We start from the raw sequence: 19,996 nt of genomic DNA on the forward strand, positions 1-19,996 counted from the left end.
TCCTGCTTGTGGGAGAGTTCATTGTGGTGGTCAATGTGAATGTTGCGCTAGGAGTTGAGTGTGTCATGGTGTTGGCACTAAGCCCAAAACACCATATTTTGTATGCCATGTGAATTGTATGTGCAACATTTGCGAAGTTTTTGAGTGCATAGGGTACATTTTGCAAGTTCTCTTGGAGCTTCCCTTTAATTAAGCCTGCATTCAAAGTGCATTGTCAATGTTGAAGTGAATTTTCGTTCCACCACAAACAACCATGATGGAAGGTATTTATGATTTGAATATTGTTGTAGGCAGACATAATATTTTATTCGTAAGATTAAATAATCATATGAATTAAAACAAAGAGAAAGCATTGTCTGTCGGAATATGTGTGTAAGGATATATATTTAAACATAAAAAGCATACTCCACACAAGTAAGTTAGGACCAACAAGGTTGCACTTTAACAAATAGAGTGTGGTATGAGATAATGTCACGGACACAAAATACAGACTTGAAATCTAACAAGAAGTTCAAGAAGAAGTGGCAGAACTAGATTAAACAGATGAGTATAAGAACAACACCAGAAAGGTGAGCTAGAACTCCAAGAGATGTGTTGTCGAGACTGAAGAACTCTTCAGCCTCGATCCCTATATATACTCCTACTTAGGAAGCTTCTCGAGCTACTTCTATTAACTAGGAAGCTTCTAGAAGGTTCCAGAGGCTTCCTTTCTAGAAGGTTCTAGAAACTTCTCAAGTTACTTCTATTAATTAGGAAGCTTCTAGAAAGTTTCAGGGGATTCCTTTCTAGAAGCTTCTAGAAACTTCTCTTCTAGAAGGTTCCAGAGACTTCCTTTCTAGAAGCTTCTAGAAACTTCTCTCTAAAAGGTTCTAGAGGCTTCTCTTCTAGAAGGTTCCAGAGGCTTGTTTTCTAGAAGGTTCTAGAAACTTCTCTCTAGAAAGTTCTAAGGAATATGTCCCTAATATCACCCCCTCCTTTAGCTTCGAGGTCTCTGAGAAGCAATGTTGTTGATCAGTACCAACGCAAGAAAATGAAGATCTATCGCATAACTTCTGCTATGAACTCCAACTGTTGTTCACGAGGCAAGTGGTTCATCGACCCTTGAAGCCAAGGGTAGTGGCCCACGCCTTCGACTTCTGACCAAGCATGAACTTCCGTGTCCTCATTGTGAAATTGTCCTGCAAACATGCCTTCTGGTTGACCATCGTAAGCAGGCTTGATCTCAAATACGATCACCAGTGATCGGTTACTCGGTATCCTCCGTCGTCATCGTGGTACATGTAGTTCTTCATCTCGGAGTCGCCTTCGTGAGCTACTCGGTTGCGATACTCTGACTGGCATAGTATCTATCTCTTGGCTATCCATATCAAAAGACCAAACTACGATCTATCTTGGAGAAAATAACTACATCAACTATGAATTTTGCTGGTGCTCTCCCCTTTTCTTATATTGTTGGGAGAACAAGCTTCAGAAAGAAGCTATCATCGAATTGATTTAGGTTTATCGGGATGTCGTTGATGAAACTCCTATACCTTTTGTGGCGCATTCGCAAGATTTTCAGCTGGCTCCCACGTTCGCTCATTAATGTCATAGTCTCACCAATGAACAAGATATTCTAACTTTTCTCACCTCCGCCGTGAATCCAATACCTTTTCAACCTCGTATTCTTCGTGGTTCTCGATTTCAATACTAGGTCGCAGACATTGCACTCTTCCAGGAAAAGATGACTCTCGATAAGGTTCCAACAGAGAAACATGAAAGATTGGATGTACCTTCATAGAAGCCGGTAACTCCAGCCGATATGCCACTGGATTAATTTGCTTCTGGATGATAAATGGTCCCAATCTTCGATAGTCCAACTTATCACATGGTCGCTTGGTCTTGATATTTCGTCGAAGAAGCCAAGCTTTGTCTCCAACTTTGAAAGTAGGTGCTGGATTTCGAAATCTATCTGCAGACATCTTATAGGATTCTTGAGCGGATTGTAATTGAAGCTTCAACATAGTTTGAAGCTCTAATAGTTGCTTCGCAAATCCTTCAGTTGCTGGATTGTTATTTGTTGACGGACTCAATAAATCAAGCTTCGGATGATACCCATAGTTGGAAGAGAATGATGTTTGTTGAGTCAACGCATGAAGGGTTTTGTTATATGCAAACTCGGCTAGCGGTAGATATGCAGTCGAATCGTCTTGCTGATAGTTGATGCTGCATCGTAAGTACTACTCCAAGACTTGGTTCACCCGTTCCGTTTGGCCATCAGTTTGAGGATGAAAAGTTGAAGAAAGCTTGATATCCACCTTCAATATCCCAAAGAGAGATCTCCAAAACTTTGACACGAACTGGGTACCTCGATCTGATATGATATCATCTGGTAGTCCATGATATCGATACACATTATCGAGAAAGAGTCTTGCTGTGACTTCACTGGACGATGTCTTCTTACAAGAAATAAAGTGTGCCATCTTCGTAAGCCGATCTACCACGACAAAGATGCTGTCAAATGAGTTTGATGATGGCAAGTCCGTGATGAAGTCCATAGAAATTGAAGACCATGGTCGACGTGGAATTGGCAATGGTTGTAGAAGTCCATAAGGGCGATGCCGAGGATTCTTGGATCTTGAACAGATATCACAGGAGAGGACAAAATCTTTTACATCCTTCCACATTTGGGGCCACCAAAAATCTCGGGAAATAAGCTCCAAGGTCTTGTTGAATCCAAAATGTCCCGTAGTTGGAAAATCATGGCGAGATTGAAGAACTCGGAGTTGTGCTGGTCCTTTTGGAATGTACAATCGTTCTTCAAAGTATAAAAGTTCTCCCTCCACCTTGAACTTGTCGTCATTGGTACGTTGCTTGATATCAATGGCTACTGAATCTTTAATGGTCATAGCATGTACCTGGTTTAGGAAGTCAGCATCAAATGATACAATAGTAGCACAAAGTTGAAATCTCTCTGGCTTCAATAACGTTGTACATTGTTGATCAAACGCTGCTTCTCCAGCCTTTGGTGCAAGATACGATCTCCTTGATAAAGCATCGGATAGTCCTTGCTGTCTTCCAGGTCGATAAGTGATAACAAAATCGAATCTAGATAGCGACATATTCCATCGAGCTTGACGCCGATTTAAAACTCGAGCCGTCATGAAATACTCCAAATTCTTGTGATCCGTATATACGGTTACTGGATGTGCAGCTCCTTCAAGAAAGTGACGCCATTCTTCGAAAGAATCCACTATAGCAAGAAGTTCCTTATCGTGGATCTCATAATTGATTTCAGCAGCAGAGAACTTCCGAGAATAGAATGCAACTCAATGGAGCTTCTTATCTTCACTCATTTGTGAAAGCACAGCTCCCAAAGCAAAATCTGAAGCATCAGTTTCTAAATAGAAGGCCTTTGTAAAGTCTGGATGTACCAAAATTGGAGCTGTAGTAAATGTTGTCTTCGAATCTTGAAACGCCTTCTCCGCCAAAGGTCCCCATTCCAACTTATCCTTGCATGTTAATCGAGTGAGAGGAGCAGCAACTTGAGAATAATTCTTGATGAAGATCCGATAGAAGTTAGCAAAACCAAGAAAGCATTGTACGTCTCTAACTGTCTTCGGAACCTCCCAAGACATGATTGCTTCTACTTTCTTGGGGTCCATCTTCAAACCTTCTGTAGTCGCAATGAACCCCAAAAATTCCATCTCCGTCTGGTGAAATAAACACTTTTCTAATTTGGCATACAGTCCTCGCTTGTGTAGTTTCTCCAAGACCAAACGAACATGCTCCTCATGCTCTTCCTCGTTTTTAGAGAATATTAGAATATCGTCCAAGTAGATGACAACAAAATCGTCGAGGTGTTCTCGAAAGATGTCATTCATCATATGTTGGAAAACCGCTGGAGCATTGGTAAGACCAAAAGGCATGACATTATATTCGAAATGACCATACCTTGTACGGAATGCTGTCTTCTACTCATCTCCTTCCTTGATTCGTACGAGATTATAAGCTCCCCTTAGATCAATTTTTGTAAAGATCTTTGCACGTCCAAGTTGTTCTAAGAGACTAGAAATCAAGGGTAATGGGTAACGATTTTTCTTTGTTACCTTGTTGAGGCCTCGATAGTCCACACACATCCGTAATGATCCATCTTTCTTCTTCACAAATAAGATGGGTGCTCCAGCTGATGATTTTGAATGACGAATGAAGTTCTTGGCTAGATTCTCGTCGATGTACTTTTGTAACTCTGCCAACTCCGTTTGCGATAGATTGTAGATTGGGCCAGAAGGTGGTTGTGCTCCTTCTTGTAAGTCTATGGCACAATCATATGGTCGGTGTTCCGGTAGTATGTCGACGTTCTTCTTTTGAAACACGTCTTCAAAATCTTTATATTACTCTGGTATACTTGCTGTTGAGATCTTCTCCTCGGTAGTTGGAGCCGCATAAATGAAAAATGGAGTGCCTTCCTTAGATGATCTTATAAACGCTCTTGCTCCAATGAATAAGGATTTCTTTTTTCGAGGTTTTTTACTAGGTTTTTTCTTGGGTGGTTTTGTGGGAAAAGTCATCTTCCGCAACCTCCAATCTATCAATGGATTATGTTTTTCCAACCAAGAAAGACCAAGAATAATAGGATTTGATGGGGTTCTAATAATATTAAAAATAATATGACTATTATGGTCTTTAAACGTTACTTCTATAGGTTTTGATTTATGGGTGATGCTACCAGATAATAAAGGTCGCCCATCTATGACCTCAACATGAACAGGTTTTGATTTTTGTACTAAAGGGATCTTATGACGCTTTGCAAATTCTTCGTCTAAAAAACAAGCAGATGCTCCTGAGTCTAGTAGTGCTAAGGTTCTCAGTTTTTGAGGGCCGATAAACAGAGGGATTGTAAAACAAAGTGCAGATTGGGCAGAAAGAAAGGAACCTGATTGTTGTTGGGATATTTCATTGTCCAGCCGCACGGTTCCTACTGTGGCTGGGCATCCTCGTTTTCCTGAACAAATACTCCCCTAGTCTTGACTATGCCTCGATTTTGCTTTTTGGGGCAGTTTTCGACTTTGTGGCCTTCTCCACCACAATACAAGCATAAATTTTCCTCCATACGTCACTTTTTTTCTTCTATAGTAAGAGATTTGATACGTACCGCATCAATTTGCATGTCTTCCACCTCTGAATGCGAATTCACACCGCTTGCCGACATAGTTGGAGCATGGCGAATTGTATGTTGTCTTGAGCGTTGGTCTTGGCGACGTTGGAATAGGCGATTATCTTACTTCACAGCTTGGCTAATGGCTTCATTGAGCGTTCGTGGATCATGAAGAGTTAACAGTAAATCCTTCACATCATCTCTTAAACCCCAATAGAATTGACTCATCAACGCTTCTTCATCCCAATTGATGTCGTATATTAATTGCCTGAAATCCGAAGCATAGACTGATGTAAAACGCATCCCTTGTCGTAGCGACCGGATCTTTGTTGTAGCCCATCGAACCTTATCGTGTTCACCAAATGCTTTCGCAAATGCTTCCAAAAAGGTTTCGAAGTTGTTTAATATGGATGATCGTTTCTCAAACAAAGGAGCAAACCATGATAGAGCTTGTCCCGTAAGTAAGGTTCCAACAAGCCCAACACGTGACTCCTCCGTTGGATATCGTTCGGGCTGTAAAACTGTTATCAACCTGATTTGATTGACGAATCCTCGAAACTTAGAACGTGTTCCATCAAACTTATCTGGAAGGCTAACTCGAGGCTCCTTATGTTGTAGAACTAGTGGTTCTTGTCGAACCTGAGGTAAAGTTGTTTCTCCAAGTGCCGAAATTTGAGGCTGGTGTAGTTTAGATTGTGCTATCCCAGATACTCTATCATTATGAAGCCTTGCCACCACTCCTTCAATCTCTGCAGTTCTTTGTGATAACGTAGCGAGGGCATTCATAATAGCATCTAACTTAGACTCCGAACTTTCTGTCATATTAATGTCTTGACCTCCGGCCATTCTAAAAGAAGGACAAAAATGACCCTATAAGAGGCAATATTGGTTTATAGGAGGGTAATCCACAACCTATAAAACGCCTTAAGAATTTCAAGAAGAGGGGTAATCTACTCTCTCCAAGAAGAATAAGACTCCAATATTGTAACAGAAGAAGTATCAGTTTAGAGGAGGGTAATCCGCAACCTCTAAAAAATACTAATATACCTTCAAGTAGAGGGATAATCCACACTCTACTAAGAAAGAACTAGCTCTGATATCTCAAGTTAGTGTAGTCTCGACAAACTATCACGGACACAAAATACAGACTTGAAATCTAACAAGAAGTTCAAGAAAAAATGGCAGAACTAAATTAAACATATGAGTACAAGAACAACACCATAAAGGTGAGCTAGAACTCCAAGAGATGTATTGTCGAGTCTGAAGAACTCTTCAGCCTCGATCCCTATATATACTCCTACTTAGGAAGCTTCTCGAGCTACTTCTATTAACTAGGAAGCTTCTAGAAGGTTCCAGAGGCTTCCTTTGTAGAAGGTTCTAGAAACTTCTCGAGCTACTTCTATTAACTAGGAAGCTTCTAGAAAGTTCCAGGGGATTCCTTTCTAGAAGCTTCTAGAAACTTCTCTTCTAGAAGGTTCCAGAGACTTCCTTTCTAGAAGCTTCTAGAAACTTCTCTCTAAAAGGTTCTAGAGGCTTCTCTTCTAGAAGGTTCCAAAGGCTTGTTTTCTAGAAGGTTCTAGAAACTTCTCTCTAGAAAGTTCTAAAGAATATGTCCCTAACAGATAATTCTTTCTATGCCAATCCTTTCTTTATATACTTGTACCAAGGTACCAAGTGCTACAACCAATATGGGATATCTCTTAGGACCAGCCTTCTCCTTGTACTCTAATGCACTATAGACCAGCACCTAACCTTATGGGATATCCCTAACAACACTTGTACTCTATTGACTATTAGCAATCACTTAAAGAGTTCTTTCCTTCAACACTCCCACTTTACTATTGGTCAATTAACTATCAATCCTAATGCCTTACTCAACTTGTTGTGTCTTTCTTTAACTAAGGCTTTTATCAATAAATCAGCCAATATGTCTTTGGTTTCACAATACATCATATCAATAACCCCCATTTCTATCTTCTCTCTTATGAAATGATGTTTATCGATTTGGTGGAAGTGGAGTCAACTCCCATGTCTCATTGTCCATAAGAGATTTGTATTCTTCTTGCATGGCAATCTCTCACTTCATTGCATCACCACACCTCATTGCATCACACAAAGTCAATGGATCATCAAGAAAAGCAACATTGGCATGGTCTTCACTTACTTGTGGAAAGATGTGGTTCTTCCACCATTCACCTTGTGGTCTTCTCTCACGTGTTGGATATCTTCTTTCGTGCAAAGAAGATGAGCCTTCATGCACCTCTTGCTGCCTTATATGGCTCATGGAGTTCTTTGTCTTACTCATTGGTTGGTATTCTTCATCTTCATTCGCTTCATTGTCCTTGTTGTATCTTGCTGGAATTGAAGTCTTCATACTATTGGGCTCTTCTATCATGGCATCTTCCTCTCTTTCTTCACTTTGAGAATGCTCTTCTTCATCTTCTTGTTTGTTTGCTGGAATTGAAGATGTGTCCAGAAACACACCACTACTCCCATTTGGACACATCTTCCACTTTTCACTACCACTCTTATGCTCCAAGAACTCTACATCACGACTTTTGATGATCTTTTTGGTATCTAAACACATGAGCCTATATGCCTTGGTGACTTCACAATAACCAAGGAATACACATCTTGTGCTCTTTGCATCAAGTTTTCCTCTCATACTATTTGGAACCTTGACATATGCAATGCACCCAAAAATCCTCATGTGGGATATGCAAGGTTTGTTACCTGTCCAAGCTTCTTGAGGAGTCATTCCTTCAAGTGCACTTGTGGGACACCTATTTCTTGTATACATGGCATTTACCATAGCTTCCGCTCAATACTCATACCCAAGTTTTTGAGCATGAATTATACTCCTTGCCATCTCCACAATGGTGTGATTTGCTCTTTCAGTAACTCCATTTTGTTGTGGGGTATAGGAAGTGGAGGTTTGTCTTGCAATGCCTTCATGCTTCAATAACTCATCAAAGTGTTTGGACAAATATTCACCTCCATTGTCCGATCACAACACCTTAATCTTGTGCTCACATTGCTTCTCCATAAGTGCTTTCTACTCCTTAAACTTGGCAAAACACTCATTCTTGGTCTTGATGATGTAAATCCATACCTTCCTTGAGAAGTCATCAATAAATGTGACAAAGTACCTTGCTCCACTCATAGATGGTGTCCTCATGGGTCCACAAACATCCGAATGCACAAGCTCCAGCAATTGGTTTGCTCTTGTTGCAACACCACTAGGAAAAGGTGTCCTATGTTGTTTGCCTTGAATGCATCCCTCACAAGTAAGATTCATGGTAGAATGGCCAAGGTCTAAGCCACTTACCATGGATTGAAGCTCCTTCATGCTTTTGGCATTCAAATGCCCAAGTCTTTGATGCCAAATGCCTACCTTGTCTTCATTTGATGGAAATTCAGCAAAAGCAGCAACCTCCACTCCATTGATCTTTTTGCAATTGATAATATAGAGATTGCCATCCCTAGTCCCTTTTGCTACTTCTTTGCCTTCCATAGTTCTCACAAAACATCCATTCATGATAAATTGCACTTTACACCCATGAGTTACAAGTTTACTCACAGAAAGGAGGTTCTTCTTCATCTTTGGCACATGCAACACATTCTTGAGAGTGATTCTCTTGCTTATGTCTTTCACCACCACCTGCACTACAATGGTGCACCATTGTAAAATGGTACAAGTCATGTGTTTGGTACATCCGGAATCCACAATCCATTTGCTCATATCAAGCATGGAAGGAGTTTGTTTTGCCATGAATGCAAAGTCTTCACCTCCATGGTCATCAAAAGCATTGTTGGCATTCTCTCATTCTCCTCTCTTTGCTTTGAAAGAATTTCTAATAAAATGGCCTGGTTTTCCACAAATGTAACAAGTTTTAGGAAGATAATGTTGAAAAGGGGCACTTGCTTTACTTGGTCTTGTAAATAGTGCTGATTGCTCCCCAATAGACTCCTTTTGCTTTCTTTTGGTCACTTCATGGGTTAGTCCCACCGTGACATAGTCCAAAGTAAGGTCTTTCCTTGAAATGGACTCCAATGCCACAATGAGGGAGGAATAGGAGTCCGAAAGGCTTGAGAGCAATATCATCACAACATCTTCTTCAAGTAAAGGCTTGTCAACAACAACAAGTTGGTTTGCAAGTGCTTTTACCTTATTCACATGAGCCATGAGATCTTCACCTTCTTCCATCTTCACGATGAAGAATTTTTGCCTTGACCATAGCATATTGGAGAGATTCCTACTTTCATAGACATTGTAAAGAGTCTTCCATGCATCTGCTGCCCCTTTGCAAGAAATGACATGAACAAAGTTGCTTTCATCTAAATTGGTGGCAATTATGCCAAAAGCCTTCTTCTCTCGTCTTTTGAAGTCCTTTTGCTCCTTGATGCTTGCCTCTACCCCAGGTGTAAGTTCCTCCTCATCTACTATCTTCCAAAGATCCAATGACGCCAAAAATAGCTCCATTTTGGCCTTCCAGTGGTGAAAGTGGTCACTTCTAAACTTTTCAACAACTCTTAAGCCATCACCCTCAACAGATGCCATCTCAAGCTACAAGTAGGTCCAAAAAACTCTTGATTTGGAGTTGTAATGCAAAAGATATGACTACTTAAAGATTGCTGAAATACAAATCCAGAATTCGCTGTTTTGCAACTTTTTGCATATTTTGAGTCCAAATTACGTCTAAATGGTGGGGAATGGTTTGTAATGTGATTTTATGACTTTCAAACGTCTCTCTCACGTCACTTCAGTCAAAATGACTGACTTTCTCATAAAACTCTCAAATATTAGTGCTCCTTCAGCAAAGACACTATCAAGGTCTTGCACTAAGCTGATACACTCACAAATCCAGGAGCAATGACTTCAAAAATTTACTAGCAACACTCTACCATAAGATCTCAACCACCAAAACAAGCAACAAAGAAATAATGCAAGAACAACTTACTTGGTAAGAGAATGTGGGCCCATAACTTATTGAAACATAGAAAGCATACTCAACACAAGTAAGTTAGGACCGGCAAGGTTGCACTTTAACAAATAGAGTGTGGTATGAAATAATTCTTCCCATGCTAACCCTTTTCTTATATATTAGTACCAAGGTAGCAAGTGCTACAACCATTATGAGATATCTCCTAGGACCAGACCTTCCCTTGTACTCTAATGCACTATAGACCAGCACCTAACATTATGGGATATTCTTAACAATACTTGTATTCTATTGACCATTAGCAACTATTGAAAGAGTTCTTTCCTTCAACTATATATACATACAAATTCAAAAATATAGTTGCTTATTTAGTTACTAGATTTTAGTAATATTCCATCAACAAAGCAATGTAAGAAAAAACCACGTACTTCCTTAAAGAAGGTTTCATTGAATCATTTATCATCTTATCATGATGATGATCCAACAATATTTGTACTTCTTGGCTAATATCATGTTATCATGTTTGTATGCTACTAGGCTAAATTTGAATTTAGTTAAGTGGTAATTTGGGGTGTTACTAGAAATTTTTGAGGCATCCAATGACTAATACCAATAATGATTCTAGAACACCTTTGATTGTAGATCTTCTATAATCACAAACCATATCTGAGATGTGAAGCTTCAGAATCTGTAGAATTACAGTTGTAAGAAATACTAAAAGATGTTATTGCTCATTAGTACAAAAAAAATTGGTTGTAAGAGATATGACTTTACCAACAGATTATTTTATTTATTTTATTTTATGTTATCATAGAATGAAATATTTTGAGAATCTTGCAATACAATTAAATAATGTTGTGTTATTATTTTTATTTTTTATTTTTTTATGTAAACAACCAAGAATAAGATATCTAAATTATTATATCACAATATTTTAAAGAAAGTGAGAAGTTTAAACAAGATTTTTAGATATAATGTGGTCTGATTATAGGAGAAATGATGGTTGTTAGGACAATAGAGTCAAAAGGATTTAAAGAAACTAATTTAAAGGATTGTAGTATAAAGAAGGTTCTTAACATGGTGTTAAATTAGAATATTTTAAAGAATCAAAATCAAAATATCAATTTGAAGTATTTTACAATACATACTAGATTGAGTAGGAATGCAAGGATAGTTCATGTATTCTTTTGGTTGTATGATTGTGTAAGTAAGTTGTATAAGTGTTGGGATCAAACTTATGAGTGCAAGAGAGAACAAATTTAACGAGATATGAAAATAAGAGCTCTGATGGCAAAAACGGATAATCAATGACCAGATTAGTATAGGTGTAGATACATTAACCAACTGGGAGATAGGAGTGCCATGACAAAGTAGATTTGGAATAACAATAAAGAAGATGTGGGATCAAAGACGAATTGGCTTGCAAGGCAATAATGCAAGAAAGAGGCATATTAAAGAAAAAGAGCAGCAATGTGATGGAGTGGAGCTACATTGAAGAGACTCAATTGTGATATCTTCTTATGTTGTTCAATACTAGTTGATGAGCTAACATAGGTGAGACCAAATTAAGTAATAGCAAAAAATAAGAATGTGATGAAAGTCATGTTTATGATAAATCTATTGTAGAATAGATGTTTTGCTTATAGCAAGTGAGAGTTGTACTAGAAGTAATCAAAACTATAATTTTTAAAATGGATAATAAATTTTTTGGTGTTTGCATATTAAAGTTAGATTCTTCTTTTATTTATGCAATAGCACAAAACTTAAAAGCAATCATTTTTTATATTAAAAATATATTTACTTTAGTCTTTAAGATCTAAAGAAGTATAATGATAAGCCAATTTATATCAAATTTAAAGAATTATTATTATTATTATTATTATTATTAGATGATCTTATAGAATTAATTCATTACAAAAAATTAGCATATAATATTTTTATTGGGGATTTTTGATAGCAAATTTGACTAAGCTTTTAAACAAAAAAAATGATTAAGCAATAGTTTTGTCTTTATAAAATATATTTTTAATAACTAGATATAAAACATATAAAGATTAATCATAAAAATAATTAATTAAAATAATAAATAAGATTAATATCTAATATTTATATTTAAAGTAATAGAATTTGTAGTCATCTAAGTTTCAAAATGTAAGATATATAATTAAGTATGGTCAATTTTTAATAAAGCTTTATTTCAATAGAGGTTTTTTTATTATTATTTTTTATTATTATTATGGTTATTATTATAGACTTAAATTACCTATAATCAGTAAACTTTGTTGAACCATTCAATATTAAATCATGTGGAGCAAAGTATGTATATATAATGATGATGACTTTTAGGAATTAAATAGAACTTGTAGCTTTGTAGAAAAATTCATCTAAGTTGGCTATGTTAACATTCGTAGATTATAAATTAATACGCTTTAAAGTACTAAGTAAGGTATTGAAAAATCAAAGTAATAAGTTTTTTGATACTTTTGAAGAATATTTTACCAAATTTTTAATTAATTACAAAACTCTTTTTAATGAATATATAAAAATGGTAGTTCAGTTGAAGAAAGTCTTTAAATAATAGAATTCAAATTATAAAAATTAAGTTTGTTTGTGGCAATCATTGTTACTTGGACTTAATATTACAATACATTGGTATAAGATACCAATGTAATAGACATGTGGTTCTGACATCTTATAGTCCAAATTATTTGATAAATGAATAAGAGTCCATTTTATCCAACTTAATATCCAATAAACTAGCTCTCATTATAGATTTAGATGAAAAAATATGTTTAAACTCAATAATTATAGGAGCAAGAAAAATTCTTTGAATGTTCTTTGCCTACAATGATAAAAATTTGAATATTATATAATATTATAATATTTTAAGTAAAATTATTAACCTTAATTTTGGATTTAATTTAAAAAATATTATATTTACATTCCAAGTAAAGATCTTACAAAACTTGATGTATAGATAAGCCACATGATTCTTTAAGTAAAGAAAGTGCTATCTAATAATATCTTGTTATTTAAAGACAGAGTAATACTTACTTATTGGATAAATTTAATTTAATAAGATGTTTGTTAGTATTCTAAAAATAATTTAAAATATTACTAGTTCTTTTAGTATAACACAAATTATTTTTTTAAAAAAAGTGATTCTTAATAATTTACTAGTATAAGGAGAAGAATAAAATAGATTAATTTATAAAGAAATAGAATAAAAATAAAAAAAGACAAGAATGAAGTAATTTTATAGTTATAAAAAAAATTGGGATTTCAAATTAGAGATTTTAAAATATCAAATGGAAACATTTAGGGTATTAATAAAAAAATATAAGGTAATAAATAAAACATTTCAACACATCAATTAGAAGATTTTAGAATACTTTTCAGATGCTTATAGGTTAAAAATGTAGATATCTGTATAGTATTAATATAATATAATTATTTATTTTAGAATATAAGTAAAAGTATCAATTTTAAAACAAAAATTCAAAGAAAATAGCCAAAATAAATAGGATTTCTTATAAAATTTAAAGATATATATATATATATATATATATATATATATGTTTTAATTAGAAGTATATTTTCTTTTCATTGGCAATATATATTTTCTTTTCAAAGTTACAACACGTACAATTATATATATTTTAATTACAACACATGTGTGGTATGCATTTTGCAGTAGAAAAAAACTTGTAAGCTCCAATTAAAATCTCCTGAAATCTCTTAGAAACCTTCAAAAAACTCATCAAATTCTGAAAAATGCTGCACATTTTCTTAAGTCTAATTATGAACTTCATAAGATATCAACTTGCATTCACATGACATTCAACATTTCTGAAAAAAAAAAAAAAATCGATTTCCTTAATGTATTTCATTACAGCTAAAACATACATGTAAATTGAAAAATATTAACAATTCATATTTAAATGATTTTAAAATAACTAAAAAAAACACAAGCATGCCAAATACATAGTGAAGCTAGGTGCCTGTACCGATGAACGCCAAAGCTCCAAAATAAAATGCTTCCAACGGAACCTTTAACAAGAAGCAATTCTTCATTTACATCTTCAAAAGTTCTAAAAATAGAGCAACTCCTCCGAGCCACTTCAACAAACTCAGGGCAGAACATACGGTAACTCATCAATCCACGTAAATGGACTAGCTCCACAGCAACTCAGGGTCGCTTGTGGCATAAATTCAACGAATAGTTCGCTAAACACATCCTCTACAACATAAAAATTGACAACTCCTCGTAGGCGAGGCCTCCAACCGGAAGCCTCACATGGTAGCCTTTCATGGATCCCGCACCTGAGATATCGGTAGAAACAGGTTCCGTGGCAATCCCTCCGCCGTCTCGCGCTGCCAAAAACGTGACTTCATCATTTTCGATAAATTTTCAAAAAAATCGCAAGAAATTCACGACCAAAGTACAGTCATGTGTTTCCCACATGTGCACCATTCTGATTTCCCCCACAATAGACACTCGGACATCCTCGACTGATAATCTGATGTATCCTCGCCCCCTCAAATGGCACTTTCTTTGCGTCTCAACATTCGCGTGAGAGATCCCTGCGACAGCGGAGGAAGTTGGAAAACTTCCCAATTTCGCTCGCATCTCTTCACAAACCTTTTCATCAACTCCCGAACCCAACTAGCATGGTCTAATTTAGTAACCGCGCTTAGATACCAAGACATTTCCTCTCATGTCCTCGTTGCTTTTCACGGATGTGACGATCATTGATTAGGAAAAAAATGAGCTATTGCGGAGCAATGATTGCTCCTATCAGACGGAAACACAAAACACATGGGCTACTTCACGCGGCAACCAGACTTGAGCAAGGCAACTCGCGAATACCTCAGTAAACCTCGACGTGCCACTGCTTGTTCTTCTTGAGCTTGGCAAGCTTCTCATCCCATTTCTCTCCTCTAGATTCCGCCACTCTCTGCAGGGTGACCTGAAATCCGGGCATCATGCCCCTCAGTCCACAAAAGTAGATGTGTGCGCCCGTGTCGAGCAAGTTGAACAGCTCCTCGCTGTAATCCTCGATCTTGTCCTGGACGTACATCATGTTATAAATAGAGATTGATTTCAAAAGATAATATTAGTGTTACAGATTGCTGGTTATATCGTGACTCCGAATGTCCTGTGCGGTAGTGGATCTAAATTGTTTTTACGGTGCGGTTAGGCCTTCGTAACAGGGAGACTGCGAATTGACTGTGTTCGTTTACATCCAGAGCTGGATGATACATGAGAGAAGAAGTGCGTCGTTCATTTCCAACAGAGACAAGTCGGATAATTCCAACACCCCCTCGCGACTTGATGGGGGAATCCTATGGAGGTCATCAGTTTAAAAGAAGAGTGAGAATGCAAAGGGAGAAAATTAATCACAATGGCGAGAGAGAGGAAGGTAGTAGGAATAGAAAAAGGGACTGCTTGAAATCGATGCTGGAAGTAACAGTCGTAGTAATACGCAGCCTGAGTGAGGCACTAGAAGGTGTCTCAATTCGTTGACAGAGGAAGGGGAGTTGAGGCCCGTGAATGAGCAGTCAGAAATCCCTGAAGCAGTCAATCAATTTCATACATTCGTTGAAGAGTAGCGATTGCCTGAGGAACAGCGACCACCCAAGATACACGAGGCAGTATGGAGTGGAGAAAGTATGTTTGCTCCAGAAATTTTCCAGCGTGGTAGATTTTATGCTGTTGCAATCGGTGTGCGCCCGGGAATCTATGAAACACCGTTGTTTGCCCGAAGAATTGCATAGATTGGAAACATGTATCTTGTGCTCAGGCTGCAGCTTGAAGCGGTTGTAATTCCCCGATTTCGGGATAGGTCGCAATCATGAAGAAAGGGGAGATGAGCATCCCGAAGATCAGATGTAATAGTAGAGTCTGAGGTATGGAGAGAAGCTGGAGAACCAACGAGGCTAAGTTAAGAGAGAAGTCGATGAAGATATTCAGCTTCTTTAGCCCCGTCGTTGATGTTAAAGTAAAAGTAGAATAAGTTACCTTATAGAGGATATTAACTTAGGTAAGTTGCTAGTGGTCAAAGGTTTGACTCTTTGTATACGGTAAGGGCATCCAATGGATATAGGACAAAGTCATGGACCAAGAGTCAAAGTCAAAAGGATAAAGAATTAAAAAGGGAATATCCAAAGACTAAGTATGAATCATTGGTGTGTATCATAGGATACCCTCAAGCCTCATGAGATGCCAAAAAGATCCTAGGACCACATGTGCAAAAGTCAAAGAGTGGAAGTTATCTTTTAAGGTAGCAACTACTACCTATAAGTAATGGATATTGGAAGTGAGAGATATCTTATTTCATACTCTCTTTGTCTGCAACCTTGCTGATGCTAAGTGTTCTGTCTTCAAAGTGCTTGTTTTTCAATAGGTTATGGATCCACTTATCTTTACTTGTGACTTTTGAAGTACTTTGAAGTCTTTCTTGTTGTGAGGAATAGATCTTATGGTTGATACTGAAGTTTGAATTTGCTCTCTTCTAACCCTTCTTATACATCTAGTTATTGATGTAGTTTTTACTTTTACTTATTGTTAAGTGCATTGATAGTCTTGGTTGATGTTAGATTCCATATAATGATGTTTTAGAATTTTAGTATTGAATTTCTTTGCTGAGTTTCATTATTGATGCTCTAACTTTGTGCTTTCAAATACTTAACTTCGCAAGAGATTCTCCTATTTGTTATAAGAAGTGTTTTGTGTGATTAGAAGCATTTTGTGAAAGAGGGGTGATTGAAGAGTGGCAATGCTTATGGTAGAGGTTTAGATAGAGTATAAGACTTGTAAGAAGTCTTATTTGTGAAGTTGAGAGTGATACAAGAGTGAAATCACTTATGTAATTACAAAGAGGGCATTCTGGGTTTCTAAGACAGCAACACCTTTTTGTTGATTTTGAGAGTTCTATCTTCTCTTTTCTTGATTTTCTTTCACACATCCCTTCCCTAGACATGGCTTCAAGTAAAGGTGAGAGCTTGAGAGTGATTGAAAAGTTTAGAGGTAACAAATTTTATCATTGGAAGAAGAAAATGGAGCTTTTGTTGGCTTCATTGGACCTTTGGGACATTGTTGATGAAAGTGAAGACCTTCCAAGTGACAATGCTGATATCAAAGTGAAGAAGAAGTACAAACGTTGTGAAAGGAAGGCTTTTGGGATGATTGCAACAAACCTTGATAATGCCAATTTTTCACATGTTATAGCTTGTAATGGACCAGCAGAAGCATGAAAGACTCTTTGCAACATCTATGAGAGTAGAAACCTTGTCAACATCCTTTTGACAAGGAAGAAGTTCTTGACAGTAAAGATGGAAGAAGGAGATGACCTCATGGCTCATGTTAACAAAGTAAAAGCACTTGCTAACTAATTAGCAGTTGTTGACAAACTAGTTGATAATAAGGACATTATATTGGCATTGTTCATGAGCCTTCCCGAATCCTACAACTACCTCATTGTGGCATTGGAGTCGATCAACATGAAGGAGCTTACCATGAACTATGTCACGTCAAGACTCGCCCATGAAGTGACCAAGAGGAAAGAAAATGAGCTTATAAGTGATGATTTGGCTCTATTTTCAAGACAAGGCAAAGATAGCTATTCTCACCAACATAATAATTTTAAAAGTAATATGAAGAATTGCTATATTTGTGGAAAACTAGATCATTTTGCTAGAAATTGCTACAAGGCCAAGAAAAGAGATAGAAAAAATACAAACAATGCAACTAATAGTTTTGGTGGAGCTGAGTATGCTTTCATAGCAAAGGAAGGAGCCTCCATGACTGCCATATCAAAGTGGATTATAGATTTAGATGCTAGTAAGCACATGACACTATACAAGTATTCATTTGACACTTATGAAGAAATTCCAGCAACAAAAATGTGGTTGGGAGACAATGGCATAGTACAAGCCATTGGAATTGGTTCCATTGTAGTGAAGATTGTTGTGAAGGACCAATTGAAGAGGATCAGATTGAAAGAAGTCCTACATGTGCCAAAAATGAAGAAGAACCTCCTTTCGGTGAGCAAACTTGTATCACATGGTTGTAAGGTTCAATTTGACATGAATGGATGTTTTGTCAAGACATTGGATGGCCAACATGTTGCCAAAGGCCTTAGAGATGGAAATCTCTACTTCATCAATTGCAAAAAGGTGAATGGAATTGAAGTCGTGGCATTTGCTGATTTTCCACAAGATCAAGACAAGTTTGAAATTTGGCATCAATGACTTCCTCATTTGAATGCCAAATGCATGAAGGAGCTCCAATCCATGGTAAGTGGCTTGGATCTTAGTCAATTCAGCCACAATGCCATGACATTTGCTTGTCAAGGATGTATACAAGGCAAACAACAAAGAGATTCATTTCCAAGTGGAGTTGCAATACGTGCAACAAAATTATTCGAGATTGTGCACTCTGATGTTTGTAGACCAATGAAGACACCATCAATTGGAGAAGGAAGGTACTTTGTCACATTCATAGATGATTTTTCAAGAGAGGTGTGGATTTACATCATTAAAGCTAAAAGTGAATGTTTCTCAAGGTTTAAGGAGTTTAAGGTTCTTGTAGAGAAACAATGTGAGTGCAAGATCAAAGTGTTGAGAACGGACAATAGAGGTGAATACATTTCAAAGCATTTTGATGAATTCATGAAGATTCAAGGTATTGCAAGACAAACCTCTACTCCTTACACTCTACAACAAAATGGAGTTGGTGAAAGTACAAATCGGACCATTGTAGAGATAGCAAGGAGTATGCTTCATACACAAAACCTTCGGCATGAATATTGGATGGAAGGTGTGATAAATGTGGTGTATACAAGGAATAGGTGCCTTACAAGTGCTCTTACATCAATGACTCCTCAAGAAGCTTGGAGTGCGAAGAAACCTTGTGTTTCATATATGAAGATTTTTGGATGCATTGCTAATGCAAAAGTACCAGATTTTATGAGGTCCAAACTTGATCTAAAAGATTCAAAATATGTATTTGTTGAATATTGTGAAGGTACTAAAGCATATAGGCTAATGTGTTTAGAAACCAAGAAGATCATCAAAAGTCGTGATGTAAGTTTTTGGAGTATAAGAGTATTTTTGAGCACTTGGGAGAGTGTTCAAGTGGGAGTGAAGGTGTGTTTGTGAACACAGCTTCAAGTTCAACAAAGAAAGAAGAAGAAGAAGATGATGATGAGAATGAGGATGGAGGAAATAGAAGTCAAGATCAAGTGCCAAAGAAGGTAAATCATAGTGTGCCTTCAATTGCTAGAACCAACAATGAAGACAACGAAGATATTGAAGGTGATGATCTTGATGAAGAATATCAATTTTTGAATGAGAAAAGACAAGCATTGAAGAAGAAGAAGGTTGAAAGAGAGGATGGAATGCAAGAAGAAAGGTCTTCTTCAAACGAAAAGAGATATCATTTGAGAAAAAGAAAACCACGTGGTGAATGGTAGAAGGACCACATCTTTCCTCAAGTAAGTGAAGAATATGCCAATGTTGCACTTCTTGCTGGTCCATTGAGTTTATGTGATGCCATAAAGTCCACGGATGTGTTAAAGTAAGAAAATGCCATGGAAGAAGAATACAAATCACTCATGGACAATGGAACATGGAAATTGATTCAACTTCCATCAAATCGAGCTTCAATTGGTTGTAAGTAGGTGTTTAGAACAAAGAGGGATGCAATGGATAATGTTATGAGGTATAAGGCAAGATTGATTACAAAAGGCTACTCACAAATTAATGGTATGGATTTCAATGAGACATTTGCTCTCGTGGCCAAATTCACCACCATTAGAACCATTGTGGCAATTGGAGCAGCAATGGACTTGGAGATACATCAAATAGATGTGAAGATGGCTTTCTTGAATGAAAGTTTGGAAGAAGACATCTA

The 19,996-nt window shown here is 36.9% G+C and overlaps 1 protein-coding gene across 1 annotated transcript; it reads right to left on the reverse strand.

Moving 5' to 3' along the window:
* Nucleotides 1–14,110: 14,110 nt before the first annotated feature.
* LOC112292788 (ferredoxin--NADP reductase, root isozyme, chloroplastic-like) lies at nucleotides 14,111–15,167 on the reverse strand. Its single transcript, XM_073539322.2, has 2 exons — nucleotides 14,951–15,167; nucleotides 14,111–14,454 (listed from the first exon to the last, which is right to left on the reverse strand). Exon 1 carries the CDS (start codon nucleotides 15,162–15,164, stop codon nucleotides 14,952–14,954), a length of 213 nt encoding a protein of 70 aa, XP_073395423.1. The 5' UTR covers nucleotides 15,165–15,167; the 3' UTR covers nucleotides 14,111–14,454; nucleotide 14,951.
* Between the last annotated feature and the right edge of the window lie 4,829 nt (nucleotides 15,168–19,996).

The sequence above is a fragment of the Physcomitrium patens genome, chromosome 15 (genome assembly GCF_059467195.1).
Source record: "Physcomitrium patens ecotype Gransden chromosome 15, ASM5946719v1, whole genome shotgun sequence".
NCBI classification, from domain to species: Eukaryota; Viridiplantae; Streptophyta; class Bryopsida; order Funariales; family Funariaceae; genus Physcomitrium; species Physcomitrium patens.